The sequence below is a fragment of the Argiope bruennichi genome, chromosome 10 (assembly GCF_947563725.1).
Source record: "Argiope bruennichi chromosome 10, qqArgBrue1.1, whole genome shotgun sequence".
NCBI lineage: Eukaryota > Metazoa > Arthropoda > Arachnida > Araneae > Araneidae > Argiope > Argiope bruennichi.
Window position 1 is genome coordinate 19764661 of NC_079160.1, and position 26920 is coordinate 19791580.

General features: G+C 29.1%; 1 protein-coding gene across 1 annotated transcript in view; it reads left to right on the top strand.

Annotated features, from left to right (window-relative positions):
- Nucleotides 1-26920, top strand: part of LOC129987818 (uncharacterized) — a 122498-nt gene that overhangs the window by 74180 nt on the left and 21398 nt on the right. Inside the window, exons 2-5 of the mRNA XM_056095759.1 lie at nt 18128-18248; nt 20316-20467; nt 22187-22252; nt 24563-24682. Of these exons, the coding sequence (XP_055951734.1) occupies nt 18128-18248; nt 20316-20467; nt 22187-22252; nt 24563-24682 (459 nt within the window). The remainder of the gene's footprint in view (nt 1-18127; nt 18249-20315; nt 20468-22186; nt 22253-24562; nt 24683-26920) is intronic.

A 26920-nucleotide genomic window follows, 5' to 3' on the forward strand; every position in this document is an offset into this window, starting at 1 on the left:
CACAGATTTAACATCTATAGTGTAAACAACTTTCAAATGTTGAGCCAAATCCGACTATGCGTTGATTGTCTGTCAGTCTTTACTTTCAGAAACATGTTAACCAAACAATTAATAATTCCAAAATGCAGGGCTTTAAATATATCAGATTTTTGTGACTACGATAGCAATTTTGTTTCATTCGGTTGAGAAAAACGTGTCTGAAAACACAAATTCGATATTCGGATGCAATTAACACATGCCAGAATCCGCCGAAGAACTCGCCAAGGATGACACGAGAGATGCAGTAAAAATTCCAATTCAGGCCAAATGTTAATCTTTCGTAACGATTGTACGCCATTGCCATGAAAGGTAATGGCAAGTTATTAGAGAATATGCGAGAAAGTTTTGAAGAGACTATTTCCGCCGGTTTAAATATTATGATGACTTTAGTAGCACTTAAACAACTATGATTCGCCAACTATGAATACGTTTCGTTACAATCACTCATTTAATTATAGTACTAGTTGTAGATACGGGCTACCCGAGTCAAAAGAATCATCTTTTTAATCAAAGTAAATTAATAAAAGTAAAATATTTTTTTTTTTTAGAATTGATCCTTTATTGTCATTGAGCAACTCATTTATACGTTTCTGATTTTCATCTTCTCAGTCAGGCTTAAGGTTAAATTTGATTGTTTTCTTTTTTTGTCCTTAGTCTCGCTCTAAAAATGAAAATTATTATTTTAGTTTTTCAAACTTATTTATTAGAAAGCAGTAATTTCTGTTTTGAATAAATTTCTCCAAATGTTAAGCTTTTCAAAAATAAATTATCGCTTAGTCTTTGTTGAATGAAATATTTGCATATAGTTTGGAAAAAAAATGAAAGAATTCATTGTATGTGTGGCACTTTCGGAAGTAATTGCAATTGGAAAATTTAACATCTGTTCTCCTTTGCTCTGTTGGATAGCAGGTGCATTTCGAAAGAACTATGGATTTGTTTAACGGAATAGGCGTCTTTAATTATTATCATTCTAAATTTATGGATGGCGGAAAATAAATGCACTGAAATATGTATTTTAGGTACTTGAATAAACCGTTTATTTTGTTTGATTTGTAAGCTTTTTTTAAATTTCTGGTTTATCTTTCATGAATTATTTATGATTAATAATTTGAATGATAAAAAAGAATTGGTACTTATGCATTAACTACATTGCGGAAGTTTGTCGCCAAAAAAATGGCCAAACATGTCATGTTTCTTACAACCAGCGACTAATCGCTGGAAATATCGCCAAAGATGTGTTAATGTATTGAGAATGTTCGCCAATAACATGATGAATCCCAAAGTTCGCCAGTGGCATACTGTTAATACAAAAGTACCGAAGAAATTGTAGTCTAAAACTTATTTCAGACTTATCATATGATCCTACAAGCAAAAAAATAGTTTTTTCGGGACAATTTATCCAAAATACTTTTATTCGTTATATCAATTTAGTGTTTATATTAATCAATATATAAAATTCATTTTTGATTCACTACTATGCAATGCTATGAATGATTTCTTTTGAATAAAACACTAACTTAGAAATTCCATGTTATACGAATCGGAATTATGTTTCAGAAATTACATTTTTTTCTTATTTTGAAATTCATAAATTGATATTGCAAATGTATTTGTGCAAACAATTATGTATATTGCATCGTATTGAATTGAATTCATATCATGTGGTGGGAGTATGTTCGTTTTGAAATTCTACAATAAATTTAATGTTAAAATTCATATGCCTAAATAAAAGAACTTAAGAAAATAAAAATGCTGCGTGTTATTCTTCATTTTACATACACATACACACATTATATATATTTACAATAATGCAGGCGGTGATATTTCTTAGATAATGCAGTCATATTCCAAAAAAAAAATTATTACAGTTAAATTAATATCAATGCCTATTCCTTTAACTGCTATAAATAATTAAAAATTTGTTACAGTTTTCAAGTGATTGTTTTAAGAATAAGTATTGGTTTAACATTTCTGAATGAAAATTCTGAGAATTTTTAAACTAATAACTTCCATAATTCTGACCATAACTGTTTTGAGAATACTGAGTGTTGAGTTGTATGTTAAATTCCAAATTCGAGAAAAGGTGTTTCAGATTAAGGATGTGACTTAGAAAAAAAATATTTTTAATTTGAAATGCAATGAATAAAAAAAAAAAAAATCTCTAGTTCAGTAGTTGGGTGAAGTTAATGGAGATAAGTGACCAATAATTTTACTTTGAAATGTGCAAGATATATATAATATCTGCGTATGACTTCTCTCAATTTTATTTAAATATCAGATTTCCATACAAAAAATTTCTTTTTAAGAATTCGGTAAAGGGTAATATGAAATTTTCAGTAAACCTTCTTTACCATGCATCAGCGGCGTCTTATTAATTATTTCGTATAGTACTATTTGTTTTGTTTCATATCTCCAAGTCATTTTTAGAAGAAATTAATTTTAAATCCCACATATTATCTTGCATTGTATTAAACTAAACATAAGTCGGAAGTAGCTTGAAGAACAAAATGAAATAAAGGTGGGATTAAAACTCTCCCCCTTTCCACATCAAACCGCCTCCGCAATAATTTTTTTTTTTTTCTCCATATCCATGTTCTGACTGAATCATTGTTCTGTGAATTTTAAAAGCACAACGGAACAAAATAAAAATCCTCCCGTGGGAAGCAGGAAGAACATAAAAGTTAGGAAACCGACCCAGTTTCGCGAGTTCTGGATTTTAATAAGTCTTCGCTATCGACCGTAAGCTTTTTGTTTCGGTTCTTAGCTGAGGTGTGAATTATGTTCGTTGGTTTGTCTTTGATATGCATGATAGCGTTTTCTTTTCGTATTTTTTCGGAAGATTTCGGCGTTAATTAAAGTATCGAAAGCAAGGTCAGCCATTTGCTTATATTACTTAAAATAAAAAATTGGAATGCAAATTGGTTTAGTTAACGGAATTCTTTAGAAATGCTAGATGTAGTTTTAGTTACTAGGGTAATTTTTGTTGTGTTTGGATTTTTTTTTTTTTTTTTAATCTAATGAAGCGGTTAGCTGTTCATTGGGGAAAAACGCATCGGTCTGTAGATTTTTATGAATGTTTTATGTGTGAAGAAAAGCATGAAATCCAGGTTTAGACTGGGCGATAGACTAAGTAGACCAAATCATGTTCCAATCCTATTTGAAATATTTATTTCTATCTTAAACTTTTATTCAACTGCTCGAATTCGCCTGTCTCTTGTCTAATGTTTTATATTTTGATTTTTCATTACTATTTTTAGATAAAGATTAATTTTTCATCAGTTCTTGGTTTAAATTTGGTCTAACTGTTGCATTCCTTACATTCAGGATCTTACACATTTCGCTAAATATTGTATCGAAATTTCTATAACTTAGTGTTATTCTGTGTTAGTTGCTACAAAATGACTTTTTTTAAAATTGGATTTTTTTGATAGTAAGCCCCTTTTTGTTCATTTTAAGTTATTGGAGAGACCATAACATACAGATCGCAAGTCTTCCTGAAAAATGTACTTGGCTGTATGTGGCGTGAGCTCTAAGATTTGTAATTTTACCAGTATCTATAAAGTATTCTATTATTTCTTGTTAATTTTGTATTTTTTTATTTATTTTTTCGAATTTCCTTTTTATTATTAAGAAAACTTTATAAAAATTATTTTTAAAAATGCAGCTCTTATGGCATCATTAATAACTGAATGAGGAAATCATAGATGATAAAATATATCTCTATTAATAATAAAGTTGTATATGTGTGTTGGTCTTTACAGGTCAAACCGTTTGAACTGTAAAGACCTGACCTACAGTTAATACAGTTTTTGAAATATTAACTAATTAATAAATAAGTTTTAGTTTCTTCGTGGTAAGTCCCAAAATGTTATTGCACAAAAATAAATTTAATACCGTTCCAAAATTTAAAAAATTTTCTTTTTCTAAATACCTTTTTAATAGGCGTGCAAATTTTCTCGAATTTTGGCAATTGAAACAATCTTTTTTTAATTAATTTTTAACAGTTGCCTACAGATTTAAATCGATTTCATTAATTCATCTAATATTAAATTTCGTGTTTTTCTTCTGTTGTTGAGAGCTAAAGAAGAAAGATTCTGTTTAATATTTGTGTAGTTTACAGCAAGAATTTTTTTAAAAAAAAGTGAAGGTACAATACGGCTAAAGTTAGAAGATAAATAAATCAGGCATTTCTGTTTTTAATTATGATATGATATCATGGGACGATCCTCCATTAAAGAGATTCATATATACAATGAACGGAACATATGTAGGGCATTTAAAACTACACAACTTTAATGCCTGATAATTTGACGGAATCATGGACATGAAGTTATTTCTGATATAACCAATATCTCCAGCGAACCGGCTGATCACCAAAAGTGACTAGTATTCTATGATTGAATAATCTAGATGAAAGTAATAATACTGTATTTTATTAATAATTGCTAAGCTTACCAATGAATTCAAAGACTGCATTGGATTTTTCAAGGTGCCTTTGGTTCTCCACATTCTGTCCTGTCCAATAACTTTCAATTAGTTCCGAAGCGGAAGCGATTCAGCAAATAAATTCTGAAATAAGCTGTTCGCAAGTCTGAAATTTTTGGACAAATCTCGGCATCTTCAAATACTTGTGATGATATTTTTTTCGAATATCGTATTTATCGTTTATTTAAATTCAATGGTGAAGTTGCTAGTTTTTTCACAGATAGAACAATCAGGTAGAATGGCTATTTTTTTCTCGAATATAACAAAATCCACTTATTGCAGGAAGTCTGCGCTGTCCATAAATCACCTGCATTATAATCCGTTGAACATGCGGTCTCTGTGATTTGGTCACGAAGCTCATGGTTTTAATATTCTGGTATGATCGGGCTTCCTTGAAAATTTAATTTATTTTAATTTGACAATAGTAATTTACAGTTCGTGTTTCTTCATGTGTTCTTTCTGTTCCATTGCGCAGTTTTTTTAACTATATTCTGTTGAAGAATATAAATAAAAGAAAAAAAATCTTTAATTCTCTTAATGTCCGTTATAAAATCAGTATGACCCGAAGTCTTTATTAACCGATCGCTTCTTGATTTCTCGTACCATGTTTTTGTTCTGATCGAGAATTTAAAATACTTTTGTCTTGGAACGGACACAAAATATTGCAGAATTTCAAATAATATATAGAAAATTATTTTATGTATTGAGGTATGGAACTTTAGGGACTGCTGTATCACTACCCACTATGTACTCAGGCCGTCAAAAATGTAATATTTCTTTCCATGCTCGAAAGAGCTACTTCTATTAATTTTTCTTGGGTTTTTTTTTATAAAATAAATCAGCGCTTGTTCTTTTTAACCCTTTCCACTGTGAAAGATAATTCGATGCGTAATTATTCACCTAATACAAAGATTTGTTCATTGCTCCGAAAAATAAATCTATATAAATATTTTAAGTTGAATTCTCCCATTTAATTAATTTTCATCGTCTTATTATTCTGCAGGTACTTTTTACAATCATAATTAAATAAATATATCAAAATGATGCACCATTTTGAATGGTGAGTGAGAGGCACCATCCGAGTGTAAAGGATTAAAATACCATAGCGTCTTTTTGAAACTCTGAAGGTTTAAGTGGAGGAATCAATCCATGCCCCTACACATGTTACAAGATGAGTACTGGGTCATTCAAAATTGACTAAATAAATAATCTATTTTGATAAATTGTAGAAATTTTTTATGCTATTAGTTCCATAGAGAAGATACATGTAACTTAATTATCAGTAACATTTTGAAATCGGCCATTTTTTTTTTCTGTTTTATGATTAAATTAAAGTTGTTTCCCCTTCTCATTTTTGTTTTGTTTCAGCATTAGTGAATTGTACAACTTCGCAATTCAATTTGTTGATATAGAAAAATAAAAATTGGAATAACTTTTTTTTTTATTATTCAGCAAGATTTTGAATTTAATATACAAAAATAAACATCTCCTCTGCTGACGATTTAGACTTCTGGCAGCTTTTTGAAGATCATCCTGCCCATGAGTCATCATCTGTCCTAATATACATGAGTCATGTTATTCATTTTAAACAGCTTTCATCTTAATTGAAAAATAGCATAAAAAAACAAGAATGCTAGAACTATAAACAACCGAGTCAGTGGCAAGTTCTCTTTCTTTTTGTCCTTGGAAAGCCGGGATAAAATAGAAATGGGTACCTTCGTTGCGGTGTTATTAACCTCAATAGAAATAACCTCGACCGCAAGATGTGTTTCTTCCGAGTCCGCGCTCCCTGCAACTTCCAACCAAGGCACCCCCACAGAAATCTTCCCGGCACAATTCGGAAGTCTCGCTGCACCCGTGGCTGTATTTATTCTGGTGCCGAGAGTGGGCGAGCCAAATGTGTTGACGACTCAGTTTTAGCTGTCTTGTAGATTCGTTTCATCTTTCCAATTGCCAAGGTCTCTCTAATGATATTTCATTGTATTCCTTTAAATCCCCCCTCCTTTATTATTTTATTTACTTTGGCATTTAGCGAAAGTAAATTTCAGCTTCTTCTTTGGAACATAAGAAAAGTGTTTGAATGCGGGTTTAAGCTATGCGAAAGAGGCAGTATATATTTTGAAGCCCCGCTTGTATTCCTGCTTTCCCCTCTGACTGGTCAATTTATTTTCAAATTTCAACACATTTTAAATTAACCCTTTTAAAGGTAAGGCGGTGGTAAATATCTTACCACCACCTTAAAATATCTTGCAAACATCGTAGCACCAGAACTAACCAGAAACAGACAAAAATAATGTAATGTTCCATTGTGTGCAGCTCTTTGTTTTACGTTGTTTCACTAGAATAATTGAAAATAATGCATTTGGTAATTTACATTGTATTTGGGTTTTCTACCCCTTATTTCATGTTTAATTAATATATTTTAAATTTTGAAATAACTTTTAATAAATAGTTTTACAAAAATGCATATTTATTTGTGAAATTATTTGTATTTCATATTTTATCTGTTGAATAAGTCATTAAAATGTCATTGCTTGTATTGGGCGGTGGTAGATATGTCACCATCCCTATTATAAACAACAGCCAATACAATACTTTTTTTGGTCATAAATAAGTTTTTTTTTTCCCCTCTAATTATGGCGTAAAATGCACATTTTGAAAGAAAATGGCTTGTGCCTTTTAAAAGGTTGATATTTTAATAATTTATTTTAGTTCATTTTTTTAAAAATTATTTTGTGAAGTATATTTTTATTAACTTTTTAATATGTATATAATAGAAAAAAATAATTAAAATAATGAAACACTTAAGAATTATTTATAATGATTAGTTAATGATTTCTTATTTATAAATAAAAGCATTTAATTAGTATGATCAATTGCAACAATATAATAAATTTCAAACAAATATAATATTAAATGTTGTTATTCTACAGGGCCAGTAAAATAAAATATAAAATAATTAATAAAATGAATAATTTATATTACAATATATTATAAATAATAATACTATCATTTTTATTAATGGTTTTAGTAATTCAATATAAACACATATAGTAATCCTGATATTTTATAATTCATAGTATTTGCATTTTTTACAAATTTACTTGGCAACGTGGGGGCTAATAATAACATTTTTTAATGGACCTGCCTACGGTCCTAGACAGCTGCCTAGACTGACATATCAGAAATCACCGTCTGTTTCTACAATCATTTTAATAAACATGTCATTTTAGTTTAGTAAGTTTTGAATTAATTACTTTATTTATTTATTTAGTCTATGTTAATGATTAAAAGTACATTATAACTTTCAAATAGAACTTTAATCCATGGTAGATTGTTTTTGCATATTGCAATTACCTCACTAAATGCTGAAGTATAGAGATTATTTTCAATTATTTAATATTATATTTTAATTAAATTTTAAGACTAAATTTAAAAATTAAATAAGGTTTAAAATTAAGATGTACATGTTTTAGTAAAACATTTTTTTCCCCTTGAAATCTTGCATTCATTCAAGAAAATACATTCGAAACTTTCATATGTTTATCAAAAAAGTCTCAGTTAAACTATTCAGTTGGACTGTATAATTTTGAAGGCTGAATCAATACGTATGGATCCCGTACAGACAGGTTAGTATCCTCTTTCGAAATCTCTAAACAAGAAATCACGAATTCCACGAGCTTCCACTTCGGCCCGTCAGCAGCTGCTTTGCCAAACAAACAAAAGATTGTCACGCAAATGAAGTATTTTGTTCCAAATTTTTGTCCCTGGATTGACAGGTGCTGGATTCGGCGTACGCGTTTGGATTTCTACACAGTTTCATATAAATAACATTTTTTTGTTCATTCTTTCTAAATAAGTACATGTTCCCATTTTGGATCTTTTATTACACTCTAAATGGAATCTGACTTTTATATCAAAAATTAAGAAAAATAGTTTTGATTATTTAAGGTCAAAAATGAAATCACAATGGTCTGCTTCTGTTTTTGCCTCTTACAAAATGAAAGCGTGACAAACAAGGTTGACCGTTAGACCATGACAGATTTTAGCTCATTTTCACATTTGATTGAGCAATTAATTCTGTGTCTTAAGTCAAAAGAATTGATGAAGTGCCATTAATCTTATTTGGCAATTCTTTTACTCAAGACATATGTGCTGATTTTGTGATGACCATGGTTACATATATAGCCTGAACATAGATTTATCCTAACATTAACTAAAGCTAGCTCCAAAAGTCAACCAATAAAAAAAATTAAGAAAAATAAACATTTTTTTATTGATTTTTTAAACTTTATTTTTTTTTTAATCTTAAAAGTGTTTATCCAAATGGCAAAGCATGTTGTTCCATCCCATTTAATAACATTTAAGAGGCATGCATATATAATTTTTTTTAAAAAATCTATGCTCATTTATTTTGAAAATATGGTGATCTTTTGAGAATCTTTTGCATTTGTTATGAAAACATTTAATGCTCACTGGATGCATTCTTCAAGTTTAATTTTCATGGTTATTCAATTGTCCTTACATAATAAAGGACAGAATTTACATTCGCATTTTTATATTATTCTTAGCAGTGTAGTTCTCTTTCTTATGCCATCTATTTCCAATTCATTTTAATGTTAAAACTGAAGGATCTTTAATAACCCGGACCTTAAAGTTAACGATATCAATTTCGAAACATTCTTCTATCGGAAGCAATTATATGTTGCATATTCAAGAATGGGAACTCCAAGCAATCTTCACATATATATATGTATACAAAATGGCGAAAATAAAAATGGCGATTTAAAAATTTTCGAACAGTAATATAAGTACGATTAAAAGACCCTAAAATCTCTTAGAGATTGAAAAAAAAATGAACTATATGAAGTAAAAAATGTGTGCAATTTATCAATACATATAGAATTGAAAAACTTGGACATAGCCACAGGTACAATATCTAGTTATAAAGTAACTAAATATTACTAGAAAATACCTAATATACTACATCTTAAAGACATATATTATTCTATTTTAGTTTGAAAATTTTTTGTTATTCTTAAAAGTGGCTAATGATTTTGTTGATTCCTTTATATATTACTAGCCGCCTTTGGCGACCAGCCGGTTCGCCAATCTTAATGTTCGCTAAAATTTTAATAATTAAATATTTTATGTAATTCCTACTTTAAGGCTTCTTCATTCATTGCAATTAATATAATAATATTTTTTACTGAAACAAAGCATTTTTTTTTAATAATATGATTACTGAAAACAAGAGTCACTGAGCATTTAAATCTTATGGGCACTAAAGAATATATTTCTTAATTGATGTAATATCTCATGAATTTGTCTACAAAATTTTTTCAGATTCATCATGAGCAGGTCTATTAATTAACAATTATATATAGATAATTATAAATTGTGTTTGATTATATGATTACTTGCTTTCAACATATAAGCGAACAAATTGAATACAAAAAAATTCAGTAGAATTGATGCTTGTTTGCTGTAACTGAGATCTAAATTATTAACCTTGTAAGATGTTGAAATGATCGTTGTTGTAGAACATGATTTTATTACGCTCGAAAAAGCATTTTGCTTAACTTTCTGAAATTTATTTTCTACGCTCTACGAAATTCCACTGGTTTACTGTCCCAGTTCGGTGAATTTAAACATTTAAATAAATAAATACTTAATTATAAATTAGTCAGTTTGTTTCAGTTATAAACATTCAATAAAAAATGTATTTAATGATTTAATTGAATGGTATAGTTAAATTATTTTTCAATCATCTTCCAGTTAATTTGCTTTGTCAAAATACTGGCGTTTAAGAAAAAAAATTTCATATTCAAAAATTTATTAAAACCTTAATCTAAAATTTCCAGATATTCTTAAAAGTGCATTTCACTCTTCATGGAATTCTAGAGATTCAATCACTCAAATGAAAATTCATTTTTTAATTCAATTTTTAACTATATTTTATTAAAAAATAAATATTATTTTTTTCTTAGTTTTATCGAAAATATAAATTTGAGTAAAACACAGTCTGATATTTGAAAAACAAAATCGGTTTATAACTTGTTTCTCTGTTTTCAAAATTATTGTATTTATTAAGCCCCCCCAAAAAAAAGTATTATAAATTTCCAGTAGAAAAAGAAGCTCATGTTTTAATCGATCTGTCAATGCAGTCGGGCATCTTAATTTAAACTTCAAAAAATATATTTATAAAATTAAACGTCTCTTTTAGTTTAAATTCAGGGGGCCGCGGTGGCCTGGTGGTAAGGTCTCGGCTCTTGGGCCGTAGGGTTTCAGGTTCGAGACCCGATTCCACCGAAGAACCGTCGTGTAAGGGGGTCTGTTGCACGTTAAATCCGTAAAGGCCAAACGTCCTCCAGCTGGTGTGGTGTGGAGAGAGGGTGCCTGCTCAGGTGTCGTCCTCGTCATCTGACCGCGGTTCAAAATGACGAGGTCCGTCCCAAAATAGCCCTAGTATTGCTTTACAACGGGACATTAATATAACTCACCTAACCTTAGTTTAAAATCAATTAGAATAACTGTTCGAGCAGTGTTTCTTTTTATATACTCATTCTTCTTTACCTCATTTTGTATGCCGGCATCCTGGCCTAGGGGTGCGCGTCTTTCCCTTGATCAGGGTGTCCCGGATTCGAGCCCTGGTTCGGGTATGGTTGCTCTCTACCCTGTATTCTATCTGTGAGGTGTATGAAAGAGCCCCTTGTAAAAAAGGGTTGTGCAAGCGAGTGTGTGAGTGTCGTCTTCATATGAGCTAAAGTCAGACTTCTGCCCTCGGCTGCTCAGGGGTCCTTACCTTCAAAAGCTACTGCACCCCTCTTTCCCCGATCTCTTACTTGAGTTGAATTGGGGGATAAGCAACAACAACAATTTTTTCATATTTGCACAAATTTGAAACGAGTTAATTATAATTTTGTGCTCACTTTTTGACCTGCAAAGGTTTTGAAATTTTATGTACTTCTGTTAAATACTAGAAATGCATTGTTTTAATGTTTTCAGGACTTATTTGTCATTGAAAGGTTAATTTAGTTTCATTTTGATTCTTATTTTCGTTATTAGCTTTGCCACCTATGAGTGAATGAAAAAAAAAAGAGAGAGAGATTGCCTTCGGTATTCTGCAGTAATATTATTAATGAATTCTAAATTAAAGTCCAATAAACACGAAATAACTAAAATATCCTGCTTTTTAACCCGCTGATAAAATTGTATTTTTTGGCATTATATGAATGGTCATACTTTTATACTTTTTAACATGCTGAAAAAGTATAAATGAATAGTGGAATCCATATTTAAATCAAGATAAATTAAGAAGAGGCATTATTTATTTCTATTAAGAATCAGAATGACACAGAATTCAAATTCAATTTTTACTAGTTTCAAAACCAGGTTTAAAATTTAAACCGGCGGGAGTTGTCTTCCCAAAACTTTCTCATCATCCTTGGCGACTTTTTTTGGCGATTAATACTATTCAAATATTGAATTTAAATTAGACACATTTTCCCCAATCGATTGAAATAATGATATGACCCAAAACTGCATTTGTAGTCACAAAATCCCATGCCTTATTTGATATATTTAAGTCACTGGGTTTTTGAATTACCGCGTTTACATGTTTCTGAAAGTACAGGCCGACAGACAGTCAGCTCGTTGTTATATTTGGCTCATAATATGGCAGAGGTCTACTCTACAGATATAAAATCTGTGTACCGAATCTTATCTATCTAGCTCCGTTCGTTTTGTAATTATCGTGTTAACTTATATTCGAACAACCCGGACATACAGATTTCCCCTGATTCATTTTTACTTAAAATTTGATAGAAATTTTTAAATTGGTGTAAAGACCGTTTACCGAATTTCAACCGTCTAGCTCAAAGCGTTTTTTTTTTTTTTTTTTTAGTTATCTTTATGACAGACAGGCGGACATTTTCTAAAAATGTGTTTTTCGAACTCAGGAAGGCCTAAAATGTGTTCATTTGTCAAAATCTGGAGTTAGAATTTTTTGACGATTACTGTACTTTCTCTATAGTTCGTATACGAAAAAGTATTAAAAGCATTTGTATTTTTCGTCGTTGTTTACATGAACTAAAACGTTTTGCAAACTTTCCATTTCATCATCATTCGCATTGTTGTAAAATTCACAGGTGTTTCCTTTTGTATAAAATGAGCTCATTTCTGCCACTAACATAACTTGGATATCGCGTCATTTACGAATGTGACACGCGTTGAGCAAGATGATAGATGCTGGTTAGACATTCTAAAGCGAGCGCGAAAAAAATAGGTTCCCAAATCCAAACAATTCTGCTTTCAACTAGAACGGATGTGTTTATTTTTCCATCCCCAACTATTATTGGATGCTGGGATTGTGAGCGTCTTTGTTCTGTTATCACATCTGTTTTGGTCATGAAATTAGAAAATTGCCAAGTTTTTGCATAACTTTTTGAACACCCAAAGTTTTTTTGTTTTTTTTTTCTGTTCACAGTTATTATACGTTCTTTCTTTTTTTGTCCTCCCATTTCTGTCCCCCCGTCTACCCATTCGGAAGCTTAGAATCCATTTGTGGACGAACAAAATAAAGCGACAGGTGCGGCTGGCTTTCTTGTTCTCGTAACCTTGAAATGGTTTTCGAAGAGGCGTTGAGGTGTAGGTCGCTCACTTCTGCGCAACTTTTTGTATTTTGAATGACGTATTCGTTGGACCGGTATTACACCTTAAAAAATATTCATCGATATATATTCTTTTATGAAAATACTCTGGCAAAAATGGCAGTACACTTACTTTTTTTTTTGTAAAGGAAATTAGCAAGCTATAGTCACACTATTTTTCTTAATGTGGAACTATAATTACTGCCATTTTTAATAATAATTTCATTTTATGTTACAGATAAATGAATTGGTTTTCGACTGCTTTATTTAGGATGAAACTTAAAAAATTTTTAATATACATATTTAAAATTTTATTTCTTTATTTTTTTGTATATTTTTTCTGTTAAAATGTCCACTAATATATATTATAAAAAATATTGATTGATTAATATTTATTTTAATATTCATAATTAATATGTATTCTTTTATTATTGTTTAATCAAAAAATGAATGTTCCTTTCGAATATATGGATATTCTGAAATAAAATAAAATATACCGTTTTATATAAATCATATTAAAAATATTTCTCAAATAATAAGAATGCAAAGATATGAATACTTAAATAAATTTTCTGTCAATCGTTTGACGCTATATTAATTTGGTAAATTATACAAATTATCGAAGTATGGTTATAAATTTTAAATTTTGTTTCATTTCAATTTCTTGAAATGTTAGTAATCTTCTTATTTGAATGGTTTATATTCGGAAAAGTTTCTGTAATAATAAATGTAAGAATTTTGTATATTTTTCAAATGTTTACAAATAAAGCCGTAATAGATATCTGGAATTTTTTTTTAATTCATTTCTTCTTTTTCGTATTCATTAAGAAAATTTCGTTCTGTTATTCATGAGATCATTCAGGTATGTAATTTGAAAAATCTATTTATCGCAGATGAATAATCCGAATGGAATAAATATTGAAATTGAAATTAAATACGCGTTTAAAAATAATTGCTTGAAGTGCATTTCGAAGCAAATATGAATTTAAAAAACAATTTTTTTAAATCGCTCTTTTTTTATTTAATTTAAAATACTATTAATTAATAGTTTTTATGAATATAAATCAAAACATCCGTATGTATAAACCTAACTGATAAGTATAATGAATTTAAACATATTCTTCAAAAATTCTTTAGAGGATTTATTTTCTTTCGCGTTCTCTTTAAATGACAATATGTCTTCGTTAGTAAGGAAAAAGCTCTTTTTTTTTTTTTTTTTTTTTTTTTTTTTTGCATCGTAAAAGTTCTTTGCCGAAGCCATCATTTTTGGAAACGATTATCTCATCGCAGCAAAGCGGAAAGTAGGGGGAAACGAATTTTGAGATTGTATTTAAAACTTATATAATTTGAAAAGGGAGGTTTCCCTTAGTTTTTAGCTGAGCAATCATTTATTTTTGGAGCATATATTCCAAGCAATATTATAGTTTCATTGAAATAGTTAAGTTATAAAAGTTAAACTGGAGTACCTAAAAAACCCAATTAATTCAGACTTTCTTACGTTTGAATTCAAGTAATTAAAAAATTATTAAATTTATTGCATGAAATCATAACATATCATATATATATAATATGTTATCCTTACACCATGTATCAATCATTAATCCAAAGGAAATACGGATGTTGAAAATTCTTTTATAGATTTTTCTCCCATTTCTCTAATTGCCATAAATGAAATGGATGTAAAATGCGATTTATTTCACTTTCTGATTATTTACAGCAGAGGTACTTAAGATTCTTTGATTCTCCGGTTTATATCTGCCCAATAAATTTTCTTCGAACGCGAAAATACGTTTAATAAATACAAAAAAAATAATAATAAAATAAATGATTGATTAATGCTAATTGAAAAGAAATTAAATACACGTAAATATTATTGCGTTTAATGAAATGTTTTGAATCAAATTAATCTTATATTTGCTTGCCTCTTTAAATTTGAAAAAGAATTAAATGTCTTTGGTCAGGATAATTTTCGTTTCAATACAAAATCCGTTTGTCGTACTATTTTTCTCAATTTATTTGCCATTTATTGGGTTCTATTTTATGAAATCTTATTAAAATTCAGCGAAAAGGCGATGTTCCAATTAATTCTCAAAATTGCTCACTTTTTTGCTAAGATATTATCTGTAAATTTGATCGTGCATGATATGCTCAAAACGTTCTAAAATTGGCATTGAAATTTGGCTCAGAGTTGCCTCGTTAGCAGTAGGTGTTCACTAAAAAGTCATTTTTTTATTGTGATTAGTTTTTAATTAAATATTAAATCTCTTTAAAATAAAAAAACAGCTTTTAATTGGTAATTTTTCTAACTCTATTTTAAGTTTTAAAATAGAAGCCAGAAAAGTTTAAAAAAATTTTTTAGAGATGTTTTAACTGTTGCATTTGTACACTTCCCTATTGCGACGATATTAAAAACATATTTTGTGTCCACTTTATCGTTTCGATGATTAAAGTATAAATTTTTAAAAATGATGTGAAAATGGAACTAATGTAAACTAAAGCAACGAAGCTAAAACATTATCATATTATGATATTTAATAACGTTTTGAAACTCCTTTCAGCTATCATTGTGAAATGGCAACTGACAGTCTAAACACAGTCTTTATGCCCAATCAAAAAGAACATAAATTATAATGTAAAATAATATAATGTTTGAAATATTAGTGGAATAAATTATTTTCCACGTACTTTTTGTGCTTTATTAATAAAATTCTACCGACCATGTCTAATGAAAAGCCATCATTTAAATTTATATTTTCTCGTAAATTTATCCATGTCTAAATAAAAAGAAAAAAAAAGAAAAGAAAGGATTCGAGAAAACTGAAAGGTCATGTGAGTAAACAAAAAAGATGTCTCTTTCCAGTCTGCTTAATGCTAAATCTACCATAAAATTAATTTAGTTTTTTTGTTTTGCTTTTTTCTTGAGTAAAAAGATTTTAAACTCGTATCTTCCTGAAAATCGTAGCTCAATTGAGTTGCATTGTACCTTGTTTTGCTTTCATGCATTTTAATCAGCATCGCTGCGATCGACTGTCATCTCTTCATGCTGTTCTTGTTGTCGTAAAGCAAATTGAATGCATTTTTTTTCCCTTCCTGTGACTATTTTAGATTTTTTTCTTGCTTTATCAAAAAAAAGGTATTGTTTGTTTAGTATCACGCTACCTGTAATTTTTGTTTATCGGTACTTATAAAAGAAACGTGTGCGTGTGTTCGTGTAAACAAATCTATCACTCTTGGAGCCTGACTTTAATTTTACTTTTTTGTAAACAAAGTAAATAAAAAGGATTTTAATCATTAAAAAAAAATTCGAACTCGTGATTTTTCACGATTTAGATTTTCCTGATTTCGAAAAACACTCTGTAAAAAATGTCTGTATGTCCTCCTGTCTTCAATCATGCGCACCTGGTTTTAGAGTTTTATCAATAATCAGACAAATGAATTACGAGATCGTCATTTTATCTACTTGATAAAACTGCATACGCATACAAAATTTCAAAGTTGCGTTTTGAAATTACCTTAGTCATATGCATACACAGACGGACAGACTTCTCTGACAAATTTCGGCTAACTTTTATCTAGATCTAGTATGTTAATGGAAACACCGCGAGTCAATTCAGTCATACAATTCGTTCTATTTTTTTAACTATCATGTTCACAGGGAAAAAAATCTTAAATCACTTTTCGAGATTACATTACTTTCTATAAACCGTGTATGAAAAAAAAAAAAAGGAAAAAAGGAGAAAGTGGAGGATGTAGATGACTCTCACTATCTTCACATGTTCATCCACATGACCAGCCATCTATTCATTTGTAGGAAATAAATATTTATCTTGTTGACTAGACAGCAGATATTTATGTGTGCTATCTAAAACAATACATGCATACGTCTTGTCACTTAATAATTTACTTAGAATAGCTGTGTAAATTCAGTACTTGTATGTCACTTTTGCACGTTGCATGTGATTGTATAACACAAAGATATAACCTTTTCTTTTTGAACAATACTAGCAGATTGCAATAATTTAACATGGCCCTTCATTTCTTTTACAATCACTGTTGTTTCTTTTTGAATTTTTTTATTCCTTTAATCATTTATAAATTTTTCCATGTGTTTATTTGAAATTCGATATCTTGTCCCTGTAAAGTTATGCTGTGGTCAAATTTCTCCCATTTGCTGGTTTTTTGGAAATTTTGAGAGGCTATGCTTGTCTTCTATTGTCCTGGCCATCTTTCAAGGTTCAACCTTAGAAATCTTCAAGTTAAGCATATAAAACGCATGTACACAGCTATTCAAAAATTTATCGTCGGTCAATTTCTTTAATTCAAAACGAAAGGATAATCTTTTAAAAATAATTGTGTCCAAAATTCATGGTTAGTCAGAAAACATTCCTTGTTGTTTTCAGTCTTTTCTTTTCTTTTTTTTCTCAATAATTTCTTTTTCTGTAAATGTACACGTTTTAATAATTAAAAAATAGATATGTAAACCGTAAGTGAAAGAGAAAAAGCCCTTGAATAGTGTTGATCGGTTAATATCAGATTAACCTATATTTTAACTACTGATTTATTTGGAAATCCATTATTATTTATTTATTCTTCATCAAAATGAATACATAAGTATCTAAGAAAAGAAGATTAAATTTGAAATTTATTCTTCATCAAGTAGCTAAATCTACACATTAAAATTGAGAATGACTTTTTTGAAATTTTAGGATTAGACTTACCAAATATTTTTTGGGCTATTATAAATTGTTTCTTTCTTTTTTTGTCACTTGCATTGTGAATAAGTGAAAATATTTGGAACAATTGCTGTAGATGTTCTTCTGTTCAAAACTTTCTATATTGAAACCGTCAGTAGGCGAATCTTAATAAGTTTCGTATTGATATTTTTTATTCTTAATTTTGTATGCTTATGTGTTTTTTTTTTTTTTTCAATGTTATATTTCTTCTTCTTCCAGGTGGCTATTAAAACCATCAAGAAAAGCAAGATTGAAAATGAAGAGGATCTCATCAGGATTCGGAGAGAGATTCAGATCATGTCTTCTGTACAGCACCCCCACATTACTCATATTTATGAAGGTACTTATTTCATGAATTTCGTACAATCAATATTTTTTTTCTTGTTTCCATGGATAGATATGAATAATGTGAAAAATGAAATAAACACATGAAATTTAAATCACTTTTTATTGCTGAGATACATATACGCGACTCGTAACACAGAGATAATTTTTTTAAAAATTTCTATTACAAATTTCGATATATGTTATTCAAATAATAGTGTAAATCTCTTCAAATAAAAACTCTTGTCTTGTTAACACCATTTTTTTCGTGCACATTTGTGCCACTTCAAGTTGACTATCACATATTAAGACACCTCTCTCAATACTAGCCTCCCGCTGGTGTGGTGTGGAGAGGTTGGTGCCAGCTCAGGTGTCGTCCTCGTCATCTGACCGTGGTTCAAAATTACGAGATCCGTCCCAAAATAACCCTAGTGTTGCTTCAAACGGGACGTTAACATAACCAAACCAAACCAAACTCTCAATACTAGCATTGGATGCCACGTCTCGAACACAGAAAAAAGTTCTTCAACTGAACGTTAAGATACAAAACGAATGCACAAAATTTCTTACGCGACAGAAATGTCACCTATGGGGCGTGAACCTGAAACAAATAGATATTTCATTTGTTTCACCAGTTCTGGTAAACAGCAGGATGCTAAATTCAATTGCCTGCATTATACTTCAGCCAATGCCATCGAAATGCACTTTTTTTAAAATTAAATGCGTCACATTAAAAACAATTTTATTCAAAGACATTATGAACATAAATTCCTTTGTTAATTAAAATTACTCATATCTAAATCAGTAGGAAGTAGTGGAAATTTAAATTGGCGCTTCATATAACCTGCACTGTTCACTTGAAGATAACACTTCTTAAAACCTGAGAGTACCGAAATACTGGTCCCAAAGCTGATAAAAGTTTCTATACGCCCAAAGTTGTAGAGGTATTCATAAAATGAAACAATTCGTTTAAATTATCTGATATATTTGTAATGTACGGAATGAAAATCTTCTTTATGGTTCAGTATTAATAAATAAAATTTTAATATTTATTTGTTAGATGACAAATATAACTGAACAAAGATTACAATTGTTACACATTAAATACTCTGTTTAGGGCTGAGAGACTTGAACTACGATTTGCAATGCAGGTAAACACGTTTGCCTGTAAATTGCGAATTTTAGCTTCAAATTATTGCCTATAATTTTTGCCGGTAATTCGATAAATTATTTAACATAAATCATGAAAAGTACATGTTATAATACTTTTTTTGATTGTTCGTATGCAATATATTCAAAATATTGAAATCGTAAAAAATAATATGAAATGAGATTTTGGCGAATCTAAAAATTATCAAACGTTATCAAGTCAGAAAAATCCATTTATGGAGTTACACATTATATTACATTTATAGAGTTAATTCAAATTTTGCGCGAAATAGATACACACATCTCTTTTGTTCCAGTGCTAGTGAAAAGGATAACTATATAAAGTATGTTGTTCGTTTCAGTATCCTGAGACAATTACTTTTCAACGATTCTACCTCATTAAGAGGTGAGACGCGGACGGATGTGCGAATTTCCGGAATTAACTTTATTGCTAAGTGTAAACATTTCCACCTTGCATCTTTCCTCTCATCCCTATTTTGTCGAATTAAACCCATCCTAACGCATGCGCAAAAGCGTGGAGAGTTTTGGAATCCGTTGGCAAACAATATATAAATTTAGTTAAAATATTCAGCATCTGAAGTGTAAATCCGTGTCTAATTTTTGAATCACATCCGTCTACGTGTTGTCCGTCTGTTGGTCTGCTCATTCGCATGCATGTAAATGAGATAATTAAAAAAGATGCCAGATTCTTTTTTAAAAATAATGCCAAAAGATTCTTTTTAAAAGAAATTAAATAATTATAGTATTTTATCTTTAATTGCAGATAATCATTAATATAAAAAAGGCAAATGCCGAAATTATAACAAAATCTGGATTTTGATTAGTACAAACTATTTTTAAATTTTACTTTTATTTATAGGAAGAATATTTTTTTTCTCTCTAATCTCGTTTATGTATGGTTTTTTCCTTTCAGTATTTGAAAATAAAGAGAAGATCGTTCTGGTAATGCAGTTTGCAGCCGGCGGGGAACTCTTCAATTATCTTTTCGAGAAAAAAGTGCTCTCAGACAACGAAGCCAGGAGGATCTTTCGCCAGATAGCTTCAGCGGTCTACTATTGTCATAAAGTATTAATTCATTTTTTTTTTTCATTCTTTTTGTGTCTTCATATTGGAATGTATTGTGAATGTCATTAAAATAATTTCACTGTAACTGCTTGGATAAGAGATTAAATTGTTATTTTAGATGTGGCGGTAAACAACGTGTGCTCATATTTTGAAATGTTTCTAAAAAATATGTTCGAAATACCAAGCAACAATCAAAATCCTGAACATAATTTCACTCATTTTTTTCATGAAAAATCTGTGTCATCTAAATAGATATATAATTAAACATACTACGCTTCGCTGTTATATGTTATTCTTCAGATGTTTTCTAGCATATTGCATTACTTTGGAAACGCAAAAATAATTATTATATTGATGGAAGTTAACCCTTTGGCTGCGTAATTCTTTTGTTTGCAATTCAAATATTTTTTCAAGCAAAGTAAACCGATACTATATGTTACACAATAGTGATATGATATAATAAAAATCTGTAATCATAAAAATAAACACTCTAAACTGCGAAAAATGCGGGATGCAACAAAAAATAGACTGATTGCCAAATCGCGAATACGCAGCTGGAGGGTTAATATTATTTTAATATTTTCAAAAAATATCTTCATTGTGCATAATAATATGTATCTTGGTAACTGTTATTCATATTTTGAATATCTTAATTATTAATGTAAATTAAACGAGGGTTGTTGTTTTTTTTCATTACAGAATGGAAATATATAGGTTTATAAAGATTATTTAACCATTGTCATTGCATTTTCTTGATAATACTCAATTAAATTCAAATTAAATAAATCTGAATGGTTGAATTTTGTAATATTATTATTTTCAACGAAAATACGACAAAATTACTGTTAGATACAGATTTTCTTTTAATTTTTGATTTAATGTTAAGGTTTAATTCTATTTCGACTAGAAATACTTCACAAGAAAAGAAATTCTCAATACATGTGAAACGTATTTAAATGATAGATATTTTAAATCATGTCTAAATATTACTGAATTTGTTAATTACTTTTCTGTTTAATCGATAACTTCTCGTAGAATAAATTTGAAACTTTTTTTAAATTACTTTTCAAATCTTACAGGTTCATTATTTATATCATTGAACAAACTATTTAACAGAATGTTTCTTAAATATTTTATGCTTTCACACATATTCGATAGAAGTAAAACCTTCTAGACCCTTGAATTGAAAATTTATTTTCATTAATAATAATAAAGAAAAATCGATTTAAAATAATTACTTGACTCATTTTAATCCTACTTCAAAATGATTTTCTTAATTATTGCTTCTTTTTCTAATTATATTGAATTGTATGAAAACGATATAAAACTTTTTAGACATTATATTGTGTTATTCATGACGTAGATGCCCTGATTAACGTATCTTGTAATATTTATATTACATCTCGGTTATTACACCTCTTTTTGATTGTAAGGGATGCAAAAAGCAGGATTAACATTTTAAATTCAAACGACTGCAAAAAATACATATTTATTTTGACTGTTTATTTATAGTCTGTGTTGAATTACATATATGTATCATTCAGAATAGATGGAAAAAGATCTTTTACAGTTCGTTGCATTTTTTGAAATGTAGTGTATATACGCTCCAATGTTATAATTTTTTTAAACTTAAATCATTTTAAAATGTAATTACATTTAAATTTGCATTTTATTTTATTTGATTGCACTTTTAATTGTTCATTTCTTTTTCTTTTTTAGAACAAAATATGTCATCGGGATTTAAAATTAGAAAATGTTTTACTAGATGAAAAGGGAAATGCTAAAGTAAGTCTGATTTTTTTTTTTTTTTTTTTTTTTTTTTTGTCGTTATATTTATTATTTTCTCTCATTTATTGTTTAGTTTTCCTGTTTTATTTTTCTACATTTCTAAACCTCATTTGTAGAAATCTGTGTACAAAAATTTCGACTAACAAATACTCATTTTTTGTAGAATTTAGTATCTCCACGGTAGTATATCTGGTTTATCACGTGACCTGTCCTCTGATCTTTTTTCATTTCGGCCTTGAAACCGGACTTGAAATTAAATGATGAAATTTAAATACATTTTTTTAGTAAATTTAGAACAAATAGAGCCTTTGTTTAAAAAAAAAATCCTGATGTCACATCGATCTCGTTATTCTATTTTCTTTGAATGAATAGATAAAAATTGCTTTGTTGCAATCTTTTACTACAGATAAATATAAAATGAATATTTTTATTAAATACACGTGTTTTTTTCTGTTTGTTTGTTTTGAAACGTTTAATGTGATGAAGTCGATTCATGCTTCTCTGTTGCAGTTCAAATACATCGTGCCAGTTAAAGCTAAACTTACAAATTCACTTTTTTCTCTTGCAAAATCCAACAATTAAAAAGAAAGATAAAAAGAAAAAGCGTATATTAAATGCAGTGGTATGTGCTGTTATTACCGTAAACTCCTGATATTTAATAAACGTCAGGATATTACTGAAATACTTCAATCACAAAGAAACAAGAAACAAATTACAATTATTGTGAAAAAGTAAATCAGCGACTTGTATTTGCAGAAATCCTCTGTTATTTAGTCACAATGGTACTTTTCTATAAATAAAAAATCTTCGAAAGCATTTTCATATCGATATATATATAAACTTCTTCGATCATTTTGTGGATTATCTGTAATTTCCCAACTATCCCGGATTTATGATTTAGAAAAAAAAACCTTTTTAAATTAATTTTTATTTATCACTTACTAACCTATTATTTTTTTTTTTTTGAAGTCAATCTAAAAAGAAATATTTCCGAAAAGGAGAGATAAAAAAAATTCTTGCAGTTTGGTATAAAATCTTCGGAGCAGACAGTACCTCCTTTCTGTGCCATGGCGAAAAGGAGGCGGGGGGGGGGGATATTAATGACCCGTGTGCTAGTCTGGGGAAAACAGAGACAAATCGTTATTACGTCAGTACTGTCTGTTCCCGTGTTTTAGCGCATGCGCCACAGGGCGTTGATGTCGCCAAAATAGGGCTGAGATGAAAGAGTGCGGAGTAGACATTTGCATTTTATGTAGCAATAGGGAATCCCGATTATCAGTAGAATCAGGTAGCGTAGCAATTCAATTGCAAGATAATGCTCGAAATTAAAATGGGAATATAAACAAAAAAATGAAATAAATTTCGAGTTATAATAAAATTACTTCGGTTTGAAATGATAAGCAAATAATAATAAATAAATAAATAAAAGAAAGAAACCATATCTAATGAGACAAAAATGTATGTCTAGCGAAGCATTTTGTAAATGTGCTCATCTTACTTACTGCGCATCACCCCGATGCTGCTTAAAATCGTCTAAAAGTGATAATTTCTGGTTCCTGAAGTGAATAGTATGTTTATGTCTGCTGTGAGACAAATATGTGGTGATGAAAAAAGATAATTCTATGCCCTGGATGCCATTTAACATTACTGGAACAGTGGTGATTACGGGGGTGGCAAAAAGTTCAAATTATCCTCCAGATGGCAGTTAGTTACTCTAGTTACGGCATTCCATTTACATGGGAAGACTGAAAAAACAGAATATGTAACATGTATTATTCTGTGTGCGCAATTCATAAGAAATGATATTAAAAAATAGAAGAAGCAGTTTCTTTTAAAAGTTTTCTTCTCTAAATAGTGACGTTTTTTTTTTTTTTTAGTTGTTGTTGTTCTTGTTTTCAGAATGAATGTTAAGACTAATTTTGTAATATTCCTTTAATGTACTTCCAAACATTACTTGCCAGACGAAATAATTAATAATTATATTTAATACTGAAAGGAGTTGCAGTTCCGCATATTCCTAAATGAATCGCCTCTTGTTGAATGTTGGATTATATCTTCATTACATTTGTTGGATACTTAGAATATTACGTGATGTGACTGTAAAAGAAAGCCTCGTGCTTTTTTTCTTTTTAATTTTTCTGGTGTGATGAAATATCAATAAGCCATTGAAGTTTAAAAAATTGAATATCTATTATAACGGGATGACTTACATAAAATGCTATCTAATCAGAAAATTAATTAATTAATTTTTACTTTATACTCGGTATGGTATTCTATAATTATCTAATGTGTTGCATCTTTTTTCAGATAACGGATTTTGGTTTATCCAATGTTTTTGATGAAAAGAATCTTCTGAATACATACTGTGGTAGTCCTCTCTATGCGTCGCCTGAAATTGTGACCGGAGTTCCGTACTATGGACCAGAAGTGAGCACATGTTTATGTCAAATTGTCAGAAATTAAAACTGTGTTATTTTAGTTGTTTTGCATACTTTTTATTCATCGTGTACTTGAATGTTTCTTATGAAAACCCATCTTATGATATCATAGCGCTTTAATGTAATAACATAATGTAACTTCCCTTTTTTTCGGCGTCTTGTAACTATATAGATATTAAACCTAATCAGTCTTTTTTAGCTTTCAACAATAGGAAAAAAATCAGGTGATGAAATAATGAAAACAGCTTGAATTTCAGTGCTACGAAGTAATCTACTGTTGGAATTTTTTTTTAATTGTCAAAATTCAAACTATTAAAATAACACTATGCACAACTATTAAATTGGTATCATTAAAAAAAAAAACTTTTCAATTTTGTAAAATTTATTTTTGTGCAGTAATATTTGTCAAAACTCACTGTTATTTTTAATTAACTAAAATTCTAATTAAAATGTTTCGAAAATCAGTTTGATTTGCACATTTCCATCTTTCAATATGTATATATACCAGTTTGGTAATCTTGGATATGATGGTTTGATCTTTAGAGATCCAACATACACACGTTTGTACATCTTTATTGCTAGCCGTCTTTTATGACTAGTTGGTTCAGCAGGACTAATGCTCATTAAATCTTTATTATTAATAGAGATATATGTGCCTAGTTTTTTTGTTGTTGTTGTTGTTGTTTTTCGCTTTCAAAAGATGTTTTCATAAGCATATTTATTTTTAAGTGTATTTATTTTTCATGGACAAATATTTATGAAAGAATTATGAACTGTAATTAGTTGAATACTTGCTGAAGATCAAATTTTATATATAAAGGACAGTTTTAATGTATGTATTTTTATTTAAATAAAGTTGTACAAAAGTATTCTGAATTGCACTGAATAATCCCAAGTTCGATATATACCAGTATATTATATTATATATTCTTATAACTAGTTAACAATTCAACAAAAGATCCACCCTATATATGAGTCTAGAGCTTGTTAAATGTGCTGCTATGGATCAAGTGCACTCATGCTCATGTGGGGGGAGCGGCTCAATTCAATTGTCGACCTCAAATCATAATTAAAAATTTCAAAATCTTATTCAGTTTTTATTTTGTTCTTTTTCAATTTAATGTGTTTTTTTCTTGCATGAAATAATTCCAGTAAAAAGCAAAGTGACCAAATTTCTAAAATTAGTCCTTTCAGAAATCAGTTGGAATTTTTCAGCATTTCTGTCATTTTTTTCTACTCGCATCCCATTCTTTTTTCTTCAGGCTTATTTGCCCGAATTTATTTTAATTAGGCTTTCTTATGAAAATAAACACTATGTTTGCTTGTTTTTTCATTAAAATGGGTTTGTAAAGCAATACTAAGCAAACTGTGGTGAAATTTGTCATTGGCCGATTTAGGGAGTTTACAATCCAGGCAGTGCACATTGTGAGGCTCCTCGTTTAATAACTAGTTAATTTTCCCTTTCAACATACTGTTATTTTCTTTTTAATTTTTAATCTTATTTAATTAATTAAATGTCTTCGTTTTTATTTATCTAATACATAAAATGTATAAATAAGAAAATTCTTTAAAAATTAACCATAATTATTAATCAATGATTTCCATATTTGTAAATGAAAAATTTAATTATTTTGGCAGATAATGTGGAAAAAAAAACTTCTAACTTAAATAACATTAAAAACTAATATTTTGCATAATTTATCAAACGCAAAATAATTAACCAATTACATGAATAATTATTATTTCAACATATTATTAGAAAGTTAGAAGTTGCATTTTGATTTATTTAATACTTTTCTTAATAATTCAATGTAAACACACATTGTATTTGTAACACATTTTGTAGAATATAATTTGTATTCTTTACAAATTTATTTATTTGGCAACTAGGTTAATATTATTTTTTTTAAATGGCTTGCTGCAGTCCTCTGAATCCAGCAGAACTAGATAACCATTTAGTTAGAAATCCACCCTTGTACTTAAGGGTTCTATTGAGCCTATTGCAGATTAAAAAAAAATAATATAGAGACTTGATGTCTTTCTAAATGCATTCAAGCTTTATTCATCATATTAATGTGAGAGGGTTTTTTTTTCTTTGATATGTATTTTGAGTCTTTCTTAATAAATAATTTCTTCTTTATTAATAAACTAGCCGCCTTTGGCGACCAGCCGGTTCGCCAATCTTAATGTTCGTTAAAATTTTAATAATTAAATATTTTATGCAATT